The sequence below is a fragment of the Xenia sp. Carnegie-2017 genome, unplaced genomic scaffold, assembly GCF_021976095.1.
Source record: "Xenia sp. Carnegie-2017 unplaced genomic scaffold, XeniaSp_v1 HiC_scaffold_21, whole genome shotgun sequence".
NCBI lineage: Eukaryota > Metazoa > Cnidaria > Anthozoa > Malacalcyonacea > Xeniidae > Xenia > Xenia sp. Carnegie-2017.
The window spans coordinates 3,005,787-3,023,938 of NW_025813484.1; the positions used below are offsets into that span (position 1 = coordinate 3,005,787).

At 36.6% G+C, this 18,152-nt stretch overlaps 5 protein-coding genes across 5 annotated transcripts; 2 read left to right on the plus strand and 3 right to left on the minus strand.

The window, feature by feature from the left end:
* On the minus strand, positions 1–4,683 carry LOC124443852 (alpha-adducin-like). The gene is made up of 9 exons (XM_046994393.1): positions 4,123–4,683; positions 3,698–3,937; positions 2,483–2,533; positions 2,296–2,388; positions 2,124–2,222; positions 1,825–1,989; positions 1,410–1,730; positions 665–1,049; positions 1–578 (listed from the first exon to the last, which is right to left on the minus strand). Exons 1-9 carry the CDS (start codon positions 4,564–4,566, stop codon positions 448–450), a joined length of 1,929 nt encoding a protein of 642 aa, XP_046850349.1. The 5' UTR covers positions 4,567–4,683; the 3' UTR covers positions 1–447.
* Positions 4,684–5,220: 537 nt separating this feature from the next.
* On the minus strand, positions 5,221–9,694 carry LOC124443854 (26S proteasome non-ATPase regulatory subunit 4-like). Its single transcript, XM_046994394.1, has 10 exons — positions 9,596–9,694; positions 9,363–9,503; positions 9,066–9,177; positions 8,891–8,977; positions 8,706–8,774; positions 7,281–7,484; positions 6,701–6,897; positions 5,669–5,813; positions 5,438–5,585; positions 5,221–5,337 (listed from the first exon to the last, which is right to left on the minus strand). Exons 1-10 carry the CDS (start codon positions 9,619–9,621, stop codon positions 5,288–5,290), a joined length of 1,179 nt encoding a protein of 392 aa, XP_046850350.1. The 5' UTR covers positions 9,622–9,694; the 3' UTR covers positions 5,221–5,287.
* Positions 9,695–9,752: 58 nt separating this feature from the next.
* Positions 9,753–12,250, plus strand: LOC124443747 (tyrosine-protein kinase ZAP-70-like). Its single transcript, XM_046994263.1, has 2 exons — positions 9,753–9,919; positions 10,307–12,250. The coding sequence occupies exon 2, from the start codon at positions 10,319–10,321 to the stop codon at positions 12,017–12,019; it is 1,701 nt and encodes a 566-aa protein (XP_046850219.1). The 5' UTR covers positions 9,753–9,919; positions 10,307–10,318; the 3' UTR covers positions 12,020–12,250.
* Positions 12,206–17,941, minus strand: LOC124443758 (pyridoxal phosphate homeostasis protein-like). Its single transcript, XM_046994278.1, has 8 exons — positions 17,664–17,941; positions 17,472–17,579; positions 17,313–17,348; positions 16,879–16,951; positions 16,507–16,641; positions 15,882–16,027; positions 15,617–15,715; positions 12,206–12,564 (listed from the first exon to the last, which is right to left on the minus strand). The coding sequence occupies exons 1-8, from the start codon at positions 17,754–17,756 to the stop codon at positions 12,508–12,510; spliced, it is 747 nt and encodes a 248-aa protein (XP_046850234.1). The 5' UTR covers positions 17,757–17,941; the 3' UTR covers positions 12,206–12,507.
* Positions 12,754–14,178, plus strand: LOC124443761 (neurogenic locus Notch protein-like). Its single transcript, XM_046994281.1, has 3 exons — positions 12,754–12,838; positions 13,148–13,442; positions 13,766–14,178. Exons 1-3 carry the CDS (start codon positions 12,801–12,803, stop codon positions 13,949–13,951), a joined length of 519 nt encoding a protein of 172 aa, XP_046850237.1. The 5' UTR covers positions 12,754–12,800; the 3' UTR covers positions 13,952–14,178.
* Positions 17,942–18,152: the final 211 nt, after the last annotated feature.

Here is an 18,152-nt window from a genome sequence, read left to right on the forward strand (position 1 = left end):
TACAGTTCAATGATTTATTTCACAATCAACACCAGATAGATTACTTAAAAACACATTGTGCATGTACAATTTACGCGCAGTCATTTTTAAAGTGAGACTGCATTAAGACAACTCGGCCAAAATACTTAGTTTTTTCATAGATTTAGTGGTTTATCTACCATACTTGACAATAAAGACAGCGTTTGCTACACTTTCTTTGTATATTCTTAAATCACTACCAATCTGTAAGTAACTACTCATATCTCTAAGAATCTGAAAAGACCTAACCTACTGTTTATTTCAATCGAGAAATCAACGACGAATCTCAGATTATTCTTAAAAGAAACAAATTATAGGCAAAATATTTTCCTCTAGTGATAGAAATACTCTCAGTTAGCACCGCCAACAATAGATGCTGTCAAAATCTGATGCAAAGATACATGAATTAAGGAATGAAGTCCACTTCGCTTACTCATCTTTCTCTGCCCTGCTCTTCCTATGAATTATTCCTTGGAACGACTTCTTAAAGCTTCTCTTCTTTTTCACTTTTTCGCGCGTCTTTCCACCGGAGCTTTCATTCTCTTCTTTATCAGCAGCACCTTAGTGAAACGAGACAATAAAATAGCACCGTTCTACATCTTGTTAAATTCACATGAATAAATTCAAGGTAGCCTTATAACCTTACCTTCTTCGCTGACATCTTCCTTGTCGTCGACATCGACATCGTTGGAAGGAGGAGAGAGTAAATTCTTCTCACTAGTTTGCTCTTCACCATTCACAATAACTTTTTTCTCAACAGTAGTTGTCACGGGTTCGCCGTCATTTTTAACCACAGTACGACTGGTAGTCACAACTTTAGTGCTTTTTGTGGACGTTGTTGTGACTAAAGGCTTTTCTTCCTTAGTTTCCCCACCATTGGAGCCTTTCTCGAAGAAACTATTCGCATCATTCGATGGTTCATCATTGAAAACGCTATCTAATGGAACCTCACTCATAACTTGTTTTGCAGGCTTGCTTGCTGTAATCGTTTCTTGAACGATATTGTTGTCAACATCTGGCTTTCGCGACTCCTTAACATAACAAAAAAATTTATGGTATTTTTGCATAGCATTTCATCTGTATTTCCGTTTTATAAATAACAAATTGAGTATGTTTTCTTGACAAAACATGCATGTCAAAGAGACTGTACTTTTATGTAGATCTGTGAGCAGTGGCTGACATTAGGTGAATTATTGTTGGCGTTGAGGAACTTCATGAAACATTGGGTAGAGGGGTACACTTGATGAAATATTGGGTAGAGGGGTACACTTGATGAAATATTGGGTAGAGGGATACACTTGATGAAATGTTGGTGAGAGGGGATACACTTGATGAAACATATGGGAGGAGGACACTCAAAGAAGTAATGGGGAGGGGAATATAATACTAACCTCCATAATTTTCACAACTATTTCTTTTTCAGGTTTGCTATCTTTCAATATGGCAGGTTCGGTATGAGAATCAATTATTAATTCCTTTTTATATTGAGTGCCTTTCACAGGAGAATTCAACCACTTGGCGCGATTCTTGTAAGTATTCCCTTTGGCTTGTGACCTAACTGGTCTACCAGCAGGCGTACCCAGTTTGTCACCATGAAGTATATCATAACGATAAGATGTCATAGTTGCAGGGGAACGAGCTTCTGATTTTGGTTGTTGAACTGCTCTGTTGTATATGTCTGGTTGGTGATAAATATATCCAGTTTTGTGACCCTAATGTATACAAAGAGCTTCTTTTTTGATACTGGTACTACAGTTTTCATTACGACTTAAGATTTAAGCCCAACCAAAGAAAAAATTTACTTACTTGGGCATCCAACATTCTCATCCAAGCTTCAAACTCTTTCATTCCAATTTTGTACTCGGTTGCATTTGACTTCTTAGTATCCACGTCTTGATTTTCATAAACTTGTTTTGAAACATCATTGCTAAGTATTATCAGATTATCCATGCCAGCAACCATTGCTTTCACCTAAAAAAAATTGAAACCTAAGAGTGTGTCAACACTTTCGAACAAAATAATCAGCATTTTTTTTAGTTGAAATGTCTCCTTTTCATACAAAAATATTGAATGTGGTTTGAAAAGAAATATGAATTGAAACAAACCTGAATATCGCATGCTTTTACCACATAAAACGTAAGCATAAAGGCTTCCTCGACTGTTTCACCAACACACACTACTCCATGGTTTCGAAGAAACAACACCTTAAATGAAAAAATAAATATAAATGGGCGAAAATAAAATCATGTGAATTATTACAAAAAATTATCACCTCACCTTGGAATCTTCAGTGAAATTTTTTTGAATGGTCTCTCTTTCTGCAAGATTAACTGTGACTCCTTCAAAATCATGATATGTGACTGGACCAAGCTAAGAAGGATTTCATAAAATAAAAGGATTAGCTAATTTTCATGGAATTGGTGAGAGTTCCACAAAGAAATCAGTATAGAAAAAATGTCATTACTATTGCAGAATTCATTGACAGAGGCAATAGGCCTTGCTTCATTGATGCAACCTGTTACAACATAAAAAAATATGTTCAAGTCATATATGAATTAATTTAGACAAACCAATTGAAAGCAACTACAAATGAGTTACTACACAAAAAAAAACACCAACTTCATGTTTTATCATCGCCAACTCCAAGGCAAAAATTTCAAAATTCTTGTCTTTGACATGTTTTGGATGAACAAAATGATATAGAAAGTATTTGTTATAAATCACATGTCTCGTCCAATATCTGCACAATCAGGCAAGTCTTACATATAGAGCAAGTACATACTTGCTAAAAATCATTAAAAAATATAGGGTGAATGAAAACGTTTCGTGATGATAAACGTCGACACGTCATTAAATATTAATCATTGCTAATAATGAATAATTAAGAAAGAAAAAGTGAAAAATGGCCACAAATATATCCGCCGCCAATATCAACAATTTATTGAAGTGGTTCTATTTTAAAGTAACGTGACGTCACAAGTATATGTTTGAATTTAAACGAATATAAAACATCATAAACAAACATTACGACATTTATAATGCAGAACTATTAGCAATATTTTCGGTGAATGCCTTGAAAAAGTAAAGTAAATTTGGCTTGAAAAATTTACGAGATGGCGAGTCGGGATGGAATAACCTTCATTTTAATTCGCTCTTGAAGCAATCCAAAGACAATTCAAAGTCGTTATTCACATACAAACAATTCTTGAAAAGCAACAAGCCTTACATAAACAATACAACAAAAAAAATAAAAAAATTCAGCACTCTAGAAATTTATGCGACGCTTGATGACTGCCATATGTATAAAATATACCTAACGCAATGGTATTTTTTGTCACATTCTTCAAGCTAAAGAACCGCCAGCAAAAAAAAAGGGTACTGTCGACATTATAAAGTGCTTATTTCCACCAAATACATTATAAAGTGCTTATTTCCGCCAAAACGTAGTGTTTGGCGAGTAGATGGGTGCATTCCTGAACATTCCATTGCATAATTTTGTTGCAAATCATCCACTAATTTAATAAGCATGTGACTGGGCTTTTGATGGAAAACAAACGAGTTTTTTGGTTAAAGTACGTACGTAAATTTGATGAAAGTCGCTTTAGTCGCGAAACGGTGACCCGAGCCGTTGGACATCTCAAAGCTTTGCAAAATTAATGAGAAAATGCATCATACTTACGGCAACCGTGGCAGGATCGTGAATATGAATAACACATTTAGCGTCTTTTCTGCTTTGATGAATCGCTGAGTGTATGACAAAACCAGCTTTATTCACTCCGCAGTTCGTACTACCAGGATCGAGAGTGTTGCCATCAGCGTCGATTTTCACGAGGCTAGAGGCAGTAATTTCGTGATAAAGCAAGCCAAACGGATTGATCAAAAAACTCTCACCTTGTCCACGCTCACCGGCACAGCGAACCTAGAAATATCAAAACGTATACATTTTCGTACATCATAATTGTTCATGTGCACAGTTACTCTCACGATTTAACAACAGTCACTTATACTGAACGTACAAAAAAATATGAGATCATTGTATTACGGCCAAGGTGTGCAAACAAATTTTCAAGTAACAGGTCAACGATCAAAACATCGCTCACTAACCGTGCAGTGATTGTATATACTTTCCGTCCAGCCAAAATGATCTATTAGACGGTAAGCTGAAGCAAGCTTACAGCGAAGAATACGTTCGCTCTTTGTGTAATTCAGCGTTTCTGTACCACGGATGTCGTTAATGGGATGAACGACTGAGATACCATGGCCAGCTGTATAATAGTTGCTCATAGGGACAAGAAAGTCCTGATACGTTCTCACAGAAGCAAGCTCATCGCCTTCTTCGCTGTGTCTACGCACCGTATCTTCAAGTTCATGTCGAAGGTAGTCATCCTGTAAAACGAGAGAAACTTTTTGGCGAAGCTTCAAACCTCGTACATCACGTTGTATTTCCTCAGGACGACGGACGCTTCGTCTCCCCATCGAGGGTTCCGAGTATCGCCTCGATTTCATTTCGGTCAAGCGTTGTCCACCAGTTCGTGTCGGCTCTGGCATTATCGATGAATATTCAAAAATCCAAGCAACGTAAATGTATACACTCGTTTACTGAGATTCAAACAAAATTCCCAACGCCCCACAATCGAAGTGTCAGCAATTAAAATGTCGCATTGTACTTTGCGCATGACTGGTTTTATGCGGTTCTTCAGTTCGCCTGATCTGATTGGTCAATGCCAATGACGAGTCTTTGGAGATTTATATCAACGATGTTGCTCTTATGTGCTCTTATTACACGAGGCGAACTTTATTTACGCTTTAATTTCATGCTTTTTATTTTCTGGCAAAAAGCAATCTTGAAATTCACTGGAGATCAAAATCAAAGAATACATCAAAAAAACACAGTACAACTTGTTCTACTTAAAGATGTTGGGTTTAAGAATCTAGAAACATGCAACTGTTGCAGTTTTTTCTAGTGTGCAAAGTTCATGACATGGAAAAACTTAGCAAACACGACGTACCATCAAAGACGTCGTGAAAATAACGTAATGGCGTGATATGCCCATGTATGGATGAGTCTATGTCATTTTTCAGACATGACGACACGTCGTGTTTGCTAAACGTATTTAATGAAAATAGCTGTGAAACTTTAACACTAGAAATGCAACTCATTAATGTCATCATTTATATACCTTGACGAGAAACTAACACAAGTTTTGATACGTTAATTTTTTAATAAATGAAAAAGTAAACGTTATTAATTGGTCAAATGATGTTTTATTTATTTATTATTAGAGTCCTCTTCCATGGGCTCGTCTGTCTTTTTGGAATCTACATAAGATAACAAAATTAAATAGCGAAAAATGGTGTAAAATCGCGAAAAAGCAAAATGAAATTTCTTGCTATGATGTCTTTTGTGTCAAATAGTAACCTGTTTTGTTAGAACTTTGTTGTGTAGCTTGTCCTATAGCAGCTCTCACAGCTTCACTATTGGGATCAACATTTGGGAGAGAACCAAGCACGGAATGCAGGAACTCGGGATCGGCCATTTCCTCACTGAAGTCCTGCATATCGTCGCCCTGAAGATCCAAAATGATCATCATTCATGTCATACAACCATACAATATAAAAAATAAAGTAATAATAACGACGAAAAACTAACAATACTTGAAGGTGCCACATCAGTATCCATTGGTGTCGTTTCTCTCGAGGAGTTCGCCTCTCCTGTCTCAGCTTCGCTCGTTGTATCGTCTCCTTGTAAGGACATCTTGATGGCATACGCTATCTGATCGGCCTCAGACATCATGCTAAAAATTGAAGTTGAAATTGCTTCTCAAATTCGTGATAACGATCTTGTTGAAGCGAACAATCACTTCACAAGAAACGGGTGAGTCGTACTCTGGAAATGGACTATTTTTGCTACGAATTCTTGGAGTGGTCTGTGTTTACTTTCATATGAACTGAAACACTAAGTTTGAGTAAGATTTGTGAAATTCTTGGAGTTGTCTGTATTTACTTTCATATGAGCTGAAACACTAAGTTTGAGTAAGATTTGTGAAATTCCTGGAGTTGTCTGTATTTACTTTTATATGAACTGAAACACTAAGTTTGAGTAAGATTTGTGAAATTCTTGGAGTGGTCTTTATTTGCTTTCATATGAACTGAAACACTAAGTTTGAGTAAGATTTGTGAAATTCTTGGAGTGGTCTGTATTTACTTTCATATGAACTGAAACACTAAGTTTGAGTAAGATTTGTGAAATTCTTGGAGTGGTCTGTATTTACTTTCATATGAACTGAAACACTAAGTTTGAGTAAGATTTGTGAAATTCTTGGAGTTGTCTGTATTTACTTCTATATGAACTGAAACACTAAGTTTGAGTAAGATTTATGAAATTCTCGGAGTTGTCTGTATTTACTTTCATATGAACTGAAATACTAAGTTTGAGTAAGATTTGTGAAATTCTTGGAGTTGTCTGTATTTACTTTCATATGAACTGAAATACTAAGTTTGAGTAAGATTTGTGAAATTCTAATTAAAAATCAAGCTCATCCCCACGATGCAAGACAAGTCATAACCTACGAACTAAAACACACACATCACATGACCAAGGTCTATAATCACGAAGTAACCACGACAAAAGAACCATCGTGAAGCTATTTAGTGAGTTGTGCCAATATAGGTAACCTCTAACCTAACATCGTCTGGAAAGGGAGTGGAATCTCCAGAGGCAGTCGACATCGCTCCGGACATTCTTAGTGCTTGCTGTAATAGTGCTTCCTCGTTGTCCGGTATTTCTGCTGAAGGAGCATCTTTGACACTTGGCGTCTCTGCGTTCTGGTTTACTTCTTCTTGACGCTGTCGTTGTTCTTCCAAAGACACACGGATCGCCTAAGTGAAATTAAAAGTTTCTCTTTACGATACACAAACGGGACAAAATAATAATACAAGGTCAGCTTTTGTGGTGTTCTCTCGGTCATTTTTCGCTAATTTTTTGTAATTTGTGAGGATCAATTGATTTGAAAGGTCAGAAAGACGATGTGCCTCAGCTTGACCGCTGTTGCACAAGCTGACGTGATGTTTTATTTACAAGAAACGAATTCAAGCTTATACATAATACAAATCCTAAAAGGTGCGAGTTCAAATCTCGTCCAATTCAAATGTTTTTTTCATGTGCATGTAAAAACCGTGTTAGGATTTATATTATGTAGAATTCAAGCTTGATGCGCGCAAATCTGACACATGCTACGAGCGAAATAAGCATTGAATCTAACCAGCGCTAAGTCTGGATCATTTGAAGGATCAAAGAGGCCATCGCTAGAGCCAGAAGGATTTCCATCTTGACCAGCAACAATGGCGGAGGATATAAGAGCGTCGGCCAAAATTGGACCCGGTGGAACAGTCACAAGATGACTGGAGGTGCCATCTTTACCATTAACGGTATTAATGAAAGATGTCAATGATGAAGTATTGGATTCCTACGTGAAAATAGAACAGATTTTACGCCAGCCAGAATGTGTACTAGAACAAATTGTAATCTAAGAAACATAGCAGTATGCGCAGGGAGCATGGTCATGTAGTAACGTATGGTCGTGTAGTAACGTATGTTCGTGCAGTAACGTATGGTCATGTAGTAACGCGGGTCGTGGTAAATGGATGGTCGTATGGAATGGTAACGTAATGGAATGGTAACGTATGGTCGTGGTAATGGAACGTATGAAGGAATGGAATGGAATGGTATGGAATGGAACATGGAATGGAATGGAAGGAATGGAATGGTCGTAGGAATGGTAATGGAATGGAATAAGGTATGGTCGTGAATAATGGTCATGGAATGGAATGGTCATGGTAATGGAATGGTCATGGTAACGTATGGTCGTAGTAACGTATGGTCATGTAGTAACGTATGGTCATGTAGTAACGTATATGGTCATGTAGTAACGTATGGTCATGTAGTAACGTATGGTCATGTAGTAACGTATGGTCATGTAGTAACGTATGGTCATGTAGTAACGTATGGTCATGTAGTAACGTACGGTAAGGTGTTAAAGTTCTTGTTATCCGACAGGGCTCGAAATTTGTGGTATCCAATATCCACAGGATGCCAGATTTGACTTTCGGATATTAAATATAACAGACTTACTATCTATATGGAATGCTAGAAAATTGTATTTTAACATTCATACAAATTGGATCCTGACAAAATGCTTGTCAAAAGAATAACTTTTTTAGTTTGTTGCATGATTTTCAAGTGTGGTTTTTATTTGTCAAGCTTCAACCTTCACAGAACAACCCATTGCATATTATTCAGCAAAACATAACACAATGGAATTTTTGTTAGATTCATTGCCAAACGGAACGTTTGATTTTGCTTAAAGCCATCAAAAAAGCTCAATGCAAAGTTATTCAAATAACAAGCATGTAATCATTATTCTCATTGTCTTGATAACGCTTATGAAATACGATAACATACTCTTCAAATTTGGCATACTAAATTATAATTTGGGATACTAGATTATAATTTGGCATACTAAATTACAATTTTGATACTGGATTATAATTTGGCATACTAAATTATCATTTGGGATGCTAGAATATAATTTGGCATACTAAATTATAATTAGGGATACTATATTTTCATACCCTAGTATCCATGTAGAAACATTTAATATCACAAAGTAAAAAGAAATATTGAAAACCTCCTCTCCAAAGTTCACTACATCAACACTGACTTTTTCCTTTTTCAACCTTTTTGCCAATTTTACAAGCTGAAAATGAGAGATATGAACCTTAATATTTCACATCGACCTTTGCTCAGCAAAGTTGACACAATCCAAAGATTACAGATTAAGATTACAGATTACAGATTACGGACAAGGATTACCTCTTTCTCATCGTTTATCAAAGGGCTGCCAACAAATGCAACAATTCTCATACGATGATTTTTACTTTGACGATGTTTCAATGCTAGCTATGTTCAAGAGTGGACATATAATTAAAATTAAATGAAAAAAGAAGATATTTGAGTTGAGTTATGTTAGCAAAATCACAGAACTCACATGAGCAATTCTGATTCCGGTGACCATGTTTATATCACCCTTAGGTCGAACACTGTGCAAGGTTGATAACACTTTGCCAACATCTGTCGTCAAAGTTACCAGGACCTCTAGACTAAATATGTAAACATATTTATTACGGTGCAGTTAACGTTCAAACGTTTTTTAAGGCTTTTTTAATGACGTCATCATCGATCATTGATCAAACCCAGTCCCTTGAGTTTGCTTTTCGTTTTGTCAAAAATAATCCATTGGTTTTTTACTCATATTTGACCAAAATTTATACACTGTATACGCTACCTGGCTAAAGTCATTAATCCAACATTGTTCTCGGGATTTTCGCGAGCTTTTGAGCGGCAAACTAAATTCACAGCATCTTGTTGGGCTTGAATTCTCGTCGGTAAAAAATCGCCATTTCTCATGTACTCGCTGTTATCCACGCTGAAAAATCATTTAATTCAAATGCTTAACAAATAATACAGCACTGTACAACATTGAGGAAGGAATCTTCACACTATACGATCAAAACTTACCAAATTATTGTCGATTCCAAAACCATTTTGGCTGACTGTTGTATAATACTTCGTTATCTATTCTGTGACTTTGACTTGGTTTGACTTTTATTATCAGATCAGTGGCTCACCCCAATCCCCACATTATGTTTTTCCGTAGGTCACGTGTTAACTCAAAACCAAATAGCACAGCAAGAAGAAGGAAGTGCACTATTTGTAATGTTTCTATTTGTGAATTTTTTCTATCGCTCAATGACGAATAGAAACAAATTTCTACGCGCTGAAACAACAAAAATTTAACTTCTGCGTTTCTAGTTTTGGGGGAATGATTTGATTCCTGTGTGGGTAAGTGTTCCCTCACATCCTGAAGAAAAGTGAAAAATGATTGATGTTCGTGTTTAGATTTAAAATGACAGTAATTGCGACATGTTTGTGTTTGGTTTAGATGAGGTCATTTCTTGAAACTTTCACAAAGATTTTAAGTTCTAGTGTTTTGAATTTGGCTGTACCATATACATCTGTTTGTTTTATTTGATTGAAATGTACAATTTAATACAACACTTGAAAATTGTCGTGAAATTAACTATATGTTAACGTTGTATAAATGTACACGATTGTTGCAAAATGTTATTCAGTTCGGGTGATGACCAATTTCCAGAATAAAGTAATTAGCCTGTGATGTTTCATATTACCTTTAAACATAATTCTTTTGTGTTTCAATATTGAAATAAGGTCGAAACAGCAATGGATGACCCAGTACGACAGCCGTATTTTTATGGCAGAATTTCGAGACTTGATGCTGAGCGCTATTTACGCGAATGTGGTATGGAAGATGGCATGTTTCTACTACGTAAACGACCGACCGAAGCACAAAGCTTTGCCCTTTCCTTATGTTATCAAAATAGTGTGTATCATTATTACATCCAGCATCATACAAATGGCAAGTATGGCATTGAAGATGGTCCAAGTTTTTTAAGTCCTGTTGAGCTTATAGATTATCATAGAGCAAATCAAGGTGGCCTTCTCACCACTTTAACCAAGCCCTGTAACCGCCCTGAAGGTGTTGAACCGAAGGTCTACACGAATGTTGATTACAGTGAAGTCGAAGAGGCCACAAATGCTGCAATGAGTAAACTTGGAATTGGCGATCGTTCATCTCTTGGTAAAAACCACATTCCTCTTGAAGTTATGTTGGGAATGCTATTGCATGCTAAGCAGTCATGGTTTCACGGTGTAATCTCTCGTCAAGAAGCTGAAACTCGTCTGAAGAAATGTGGTGGCACTGATGGACTATTTCTGGTGAGGGAACGAGAGAGGACCTTAGGAACATTTGCTATTGGTTTATGCTTTCAGCATGTTGTATATCATTATCTCTTGAATGCCGACAGTCACGGCAAGCTTTCCATCCCGTCTGGTCCACAGTTTCTAAATCTGATGGAATGTGTTGAATACTATCTTAATCGATCAGATGGTCTGGTGTGCAAGCTTGGCAAGGCCTGCCCAGTTGGAGAGTTTGAGAAGAATGGAGCTTTACCATCGTTACCTAGTGGTCCGAGACCAGAAGCTATTTATGACACTGTAGCAATGAAAAAGTCTTCAGTCTACCACAACGCATTCAAGGACATTCAAGAGCTAGATTTTAGCCGTTTAACACTTGAGAACACACTTGGACAGGGTCATTTTGGCAGTGTGTTGAAGGGCGTGTACAAACTTTCAAATGGCAAAAAAATAGAGGTCGCTGTCAAGCAACTCAAGACGACCGCTGCGGCACAACAGACAGAGATTGAGCACGAGGCGCGGATTATGCTAAAATTGGATCATCCACACATCGTGCGCATGATTGGCATATGTAAGGAAGCAACCATGATGTTGGTGATGGAGCTAGCGGGTAATGGTCCACTCCATAAATTTCTTCGCAAAAATAAGCAGCAGGTCACCGTCCGTCAGATACTCGTCTTGATGCTTCAAGTCTCCGAGGGAATGGAGTACCTAGATAGCAAGCATTTCGTTCATCGCGACTTGGCAGCACGCAACGTACTCGTTGTCGACGTGAATTTTGTCAAGATCAGTGATTTCGGTATGTCGCGCGCGATGGGGGTTGGGAACAACTACTATCGTGCGGAAGCTGCAGGAAAATGGCCGCTCAAATGGTATGCGCCCGAGTGCATATACTACTATAAATTCAGTACAAAAAGTGATGTTTGGGCGTACGGTATAACCGTATGGGAAGCTCTGATGCACGGAAGTAAACCTTATGAAGGTTACAATGGTCAGCAGGTTATTCAATTCTTAGAAATGGGAGAGAGACTGCATCGCCCTGAGAAATGCCCACAAAGTGTGTACAGTCTCATGCGTGGCTGCTGGGAATGGGATCCGGAAAAGCGACCTGATTTCTCGTTGGTTAAAGAAACTCTCTCCAACATCATATTTTATTACATGAAATGAATAGAAGCAAATTAATAATAGAAATTGAAGTACGCATTTTTAACACATTGTGAACAAATCATAGTAGAAACAAGACATCGGCCTGCGACAAGACTCATCGCGGAAATTATAATGTAACGTGTTGTATCTAAGCGTTTCATATAACGTACGCGTTAAAAAATTATCGCAGAAGTGTTTCCTTAAAAATTTTTAGTTAGTAATCTTTTATTAAATGAAAATAGTTCAGCATCATTTTCACAGCATTCCTTTGTATTACACTCCTCTACATTAGCTACCTGTAGAGAATGCGGTCAAATGTCCCATCGTGCATTTATGGATGTTGATCTCTTTCTCCGCAAATTGTGCGCACGCGCCGTTGACGAAACGCTTTAAAATGCGTAAACGACTCGGTGTGTACGATTTTCATTTGATGTTTATCATGCCACCAGTCGACGAAGGACGTAAAACATTTTTACAAGTTTTTGTAGTTTTGTTGGTATGATGGCTTTTTACCTCGCACCAAAGATAGAACTTCCAATTCGGACATAACTGCTTCCCATCTCAATCTGAAAATACATAAAAGAAAAAAAATTAACCAACGTTTCATTTATTTCATGTACACCGCAAAATAAACGATTAATTGTACGAAGACATTGTTGTACTTGTTAATTAATTTATCATTTTTCTCCATTCAAAGCTTTTAGTTCTTCGCACGCAGCTGCGAATGCATCTGCTCACATTTAAATTGCATTCGAAGTTCATTTGTTCATAAATGCCTTAAGGAAGCAGTTCGTGCCATCATATGTTTAAAGTAAACAAAATGCCGAGTTTGACTACGAGGTAAGCAAAGAGAATCATCTTTCAGCCAACAAGTTGGGGGCACTTCAATAATATAACTTGAACTAGCACAAACAATGTAATTATGTAAAAAACTAAACGACAGGGAATCGTGTCATGTTTTTGCAGGAGAATGCTCCACTAATAGCTGTACGATAAAAAGTTTTATAGCCAAGAGTAGGTAGAATTTTTGCAGTAATATGTAACATTGCGTTATTAAGCAACGCCTTTCATTTTCTCCGACTATTTTTTTGTCGCGTCGATGTCGCATTTGCCTTTTTGATAAAACGTTTTTTACAAAATATTTTGTAGTTCAAAGTCGCTTGGCTATATTTTATTCCTGTGGACTTCACTTCGTGGCGTTTTTAGCTTGAGCGGAGATTATCAATTAAAACTGCGTCAGAATAAAGTTTTGCCAAACGAAGAATGCTTCCGAAATGCCTGGGTAGAAAATGTCTCAAATTGTTTACAAGAATGCCTTGGTGAATGCCGGTGTGTGTCATTTCAAATGTGCCAAACTAACAACTGTCAACTCTGCTCTGGAGGTGACGTGGGGAATCTGATGAATCAATCTGGATGCTCGTACTTCACAATGAAAAAAGTTCAGGTAAGTTTTAGTATGATGCTAGGAAAGATTGCAATGAGTCTACCTTTATAAGAGAAATAATTGACAAATTGAACATCTTCCTCATATGAATTGAAAAAGGAAGGGAGGTGATATATGAATAAAGGCAGAAAGGACCAGCCACATACTAAAGATTGCAAATATACACAGACACTTTGATAGGCGTGTACAAAGCGAAAAACCTCGAAAAACCAAACTAACAGCAAATACAAATTAACAATTAAGAATTTAAAAAAAGACTTTCTAATTTGGTCAGAACTAGCTACAAACATGCCCAGATGAAATAAGGCAGGTATCTTTTTTAGTTCAGCCAACAACGTGAAGAAAGTTGCCTCCCAGCAATAAACTGCTGTCTAACATCACAGCCGTGTTTGGACGGCGGCACCTGTAGTATGTCAGACGACCCATTAAAGCGCTACTCGTGTAAATGTAAAAAAAATCGTAAAGGTGAACGATGCGAGTTGGATGTGGTATCATGGACGACAGGATGACAGGCGAAACCGTTCATAATTCTGTACTTGTAATATTATTTCTTAAAGACGACATTTTTAACTAACTTCACACATTTTGTTTTACTTTTTCCGTATCGACTAAATGCTTATTTGACATTTATTTATTCATTTCCCATTCGCAGTTTATCTTTCTAAATTTCAATGACATGCTGTAAACTCGTTTATTTGTTCTAAACTTCAAATATATTTTACTCACTCGTGTAAAACATTTCCCTACAAATCATTATTGTTACGATGCAATGCAACCATGGAGTCTGAACAGTATTTTACGCAGAAGAAAATATATTGTTAGAGGTTTGTAGTGAATAGAACAGAAAGATAAGAGATTAAGAAGTTTATTTTTAAGAGCCTGGGATCAGTATTTATTTGCACTTCGAATTTTTCTTTAGTCAGAGTTTTTTTTAAAAAAAAAACACATGTTTTTCGAAGTCCCAAGACAAAACAATATATACAGTTCATTATGTTTCATGTACATACGTAACGCTGACATCTGATAACCCTCAAAAAGTGAATTCTTTCATGGTTTACATCATATGTATAAGAATATTCCCATACTCCTGAAGTACGTAAGTTAAAAGTCTGCGGGTATGATGTAATTTTGAAAATATGGTCTAAACTGGTGGCAAGTCCACAGTACCATGCAGAGATGATGTAATTTTGCATGTATAACATAAGCCACATGCTTACAGCATATCCACAATCAACAGACAGAGATGATGTAATTTAGAAAATATGGTCTAACACTAGTGGCAAGTCCACAGTACCATGCAGAGATGATGTAATTTTGCATGTATAACATAAGCCACATGCTTACAGCATATCCACAATCAACAGACAGAGATGATGTAATTTAGAAAATATGGTCTAACACTAGTGGCAAGTCCACAGTACCATGCAGAGATGATGTAATTTTGCATGTATAACATAAGTCACATGCTTACAGCATATCCACAATCAACAGACAGAGATGATGTAATTTTGAAAATATGGTCTAACACTAGTGGCAAGTCCACAGTACCATGCAGACATGATGTAATTTTGCATGTATAACATAAGCTACATGCTTACAGCATATCCACAATCAACAGACAGAGATGATGTAATTTTGAAAATATGGTCTAACACTAGTGGCAAGTCCACAGTACCATGCAGACATGATGTAATTTTGCATGTATAACATAAGCCACATGCTTACAGCATATCCACAATCAACAGACAGAGATGATGTAATTTTGAAAATATGGTCTAACACTAGTGGCAAGTCCACAGTACCATGCAGACATGATGTAATTTTGCATGTATAACATAACCCACATGCTTACAGCATATCCACAATCAACAGACAGAGATGATGTAATTTTGAAAATATGGTCTAACACTAGTGGCAAGTCTACAGTACCATGCTGAGATGATGTAATTTTGCATGTACAACATAAGCCACATGCTTACAGCATATCCACAATCAACAGACAGAGATGATGTAATTTTGAAAATATGGTCTAACACTAGTGGCAAGTCCACAGTACCATGCAGACATGATGTAATTTTGCATGTACAACATAAGTCACATGCTTACAGCATATCCACAATGAACAGACAGAGATGATGTAATTTAGAAATAGAAGATACAGACAATTCACTTACGGCATGTTCAAAGTCAGCTGACATACCCATACTCAGCTCGACATCGGCAGCAGAAAGACCAAGATTTTCACACACCTTTTCTCGGCAAGATAATAGTGACTGGTAAACACAAAATACCACTTAAATTATGTACACATTGCTTCAAAGCTCCTACAGTAGAATGCAAATTATTGCTAAAAAAATGCTTTGCAACTTTCTTGTTTGTCTACATTGTTGAATAGATTTAACTAAGATAAACTACATTGTAAAAGTACATTAAACACACCTTAAAATCTTCATTTGTGTTCCCTTGTTGTACGCTACGAGCTACAGCACCAATGGTCATGATGCCAGAAAATTCCAAGCCATTGCAATTATTCAAAATGTGGTTTATCAGATCAACACACTGTTCAGGAGGGCATCCTGACTTATCTAGGTAAAATAAGGTAAAATCGATACTAGTTGAAAGCAACACAAATGCATTGTCTCTATGAAATAAAAGACAGTTCATCTTGTTCTTTTAAGACAAACAAGAGAGGGTAGTTATACGACATTTTTAATTGTAATCCATTAAAATTCATAATTATTCAATAATTTTCCTAATTTATCCACAGTATGCTAATTTTTATACTACATTATCCAGTTCTCCGAGGACACAGTATAAGGAATTAATAGTAGGACTACTTTACTGTGCAACTTGCTGTTCTATATTTAACTAGATTACTGGCTACAGTAAGACATTTTACGGTTCTTAAGGGTCATAAAAGCAATTTATAAGCTACGTACCACTATGGTAATCACATGTGCAAAATAAGATTGTCACAAAAAATTCAATGGAGGGGCTCATCTATATATTCCTTTTCTGTATCTACATTAACCATGGTAACAAAGATCATGAAATTGCCACTTACTTTCTTCACCACTGGTGTTCACTTGCACCATTACTTTCAACTTTACAGATTTGTTTTGTTTTTCCCAGGAATTATTCAATGCTGTCGCAAGCTTTGTTGTATCAATAGTTTGAACCATGTAGAGGTTGGGAACAGCTATGTTTGAAAAACTGTTGCAATAATGTAGCAAATATTGTAACAAAAATTGTTGCATGCTGGTCAAAGGAAAATTAGAAAATACATATATGATTTAGTGCAAATGCAGATTTGAATACTATATGGATGAATAAGCACATGTGTTGATGTACTAGGTCATACAAGCACATGTATTCATACACTAGTACGTATATTGATATAAAAGTACGTACATTAATATAAGCAACAATTTTTTACCTGTAAGATTATTACATTTGTTTCTTTGAAGATGACCAATAAAATGCCACTTAATGTCTTCCAATTTGAGAATCTGCAGCACCAAAAAAGAAAAAAGATGTGAGCTTTAGTGGAGCCCTATAAAGTATTGTTTGGGGAAAATAGTGCACAGATATGCTTGTTAAATACTGAACTGAATCATGGAGTTGTTGTCAACTTTGCATACAAGTCTTATCACGATGTATCTAAAGTCATGAATTTTGAAAGGTGAAATTCTAATGAGTTCAAGTTAATTTATTTAAAAAACATGAATTGTCGTGATTTGTTTTGATCAATACTGGTTCACTATTGCCACAGAAAAAATCATTCACAACAGTCATGCAATGAATCTTGATAAATATAATTATATACGGCAATGCATTTTTGTCTAATACTGGTAACTTAGATCCATATACCTCAGGATTGCTGCCTTTCTCAACAATTTCTTGCACCTGCCAAAATAAAAAATTCAACTCAAATCAGTAATGAATTTAATCATGGCATAATAACGTAGATTATGCGGCCCAGATTACGGAAAAATGACAAAGTAGAATAAAAGAATGCCCCTTGCTTACATAGTTCTCACCAAAATGCCTTTGCCCACATTGGTAAGCTTCCAGTACTGCACTAACAGGTTTGGTCTTACTCACTGCAATCAATTGTGGTACGTGAGAGCCAAACTCCTACGAAAAAGTTGTCAGAATGAAACTATGTATGAAACCCCATAGCTTCGAATTCCATACATAGAGACCTTCTACTTAACGTACAGAAGGTCTCCTTTGTAATGCTGCTATCTCAATGCGCTGCAAAATATCCTTCAAAGCTGTACCAAGATGGGATTGTGCCATCACGCGAGACATATGATAATATTACAGAATACACCCTGTTACGCAGAAAGTAGAGCTTAAAAACTTTGAACAACTCAATTTCTGTGGATAATTCTCCCGTCCTTAACACATAACCATTGACTTTGCGGTAAACATCTTTTTTTCGTTGATTTCTGCCCAATGAATGACAAAATGGTAAACTTGAGAAAATCCTCCGTTTCCCGGAGAACTTGATGTAACATCCATAAAAAGGTTGTATGGTATTCAATATTGTCAATAACAGTCAAACTCAAATTACCTGAGATGCTCAAAATCGCCGACTCACTGAACAGAATATTGCAGTGCACAGTACTTCTTTTGCCATGACAAAGAAGTTGTCTAAGGCTAGGGTTGCTATCGTCGCTTGTGTAAATGCAAATATTAAAATGA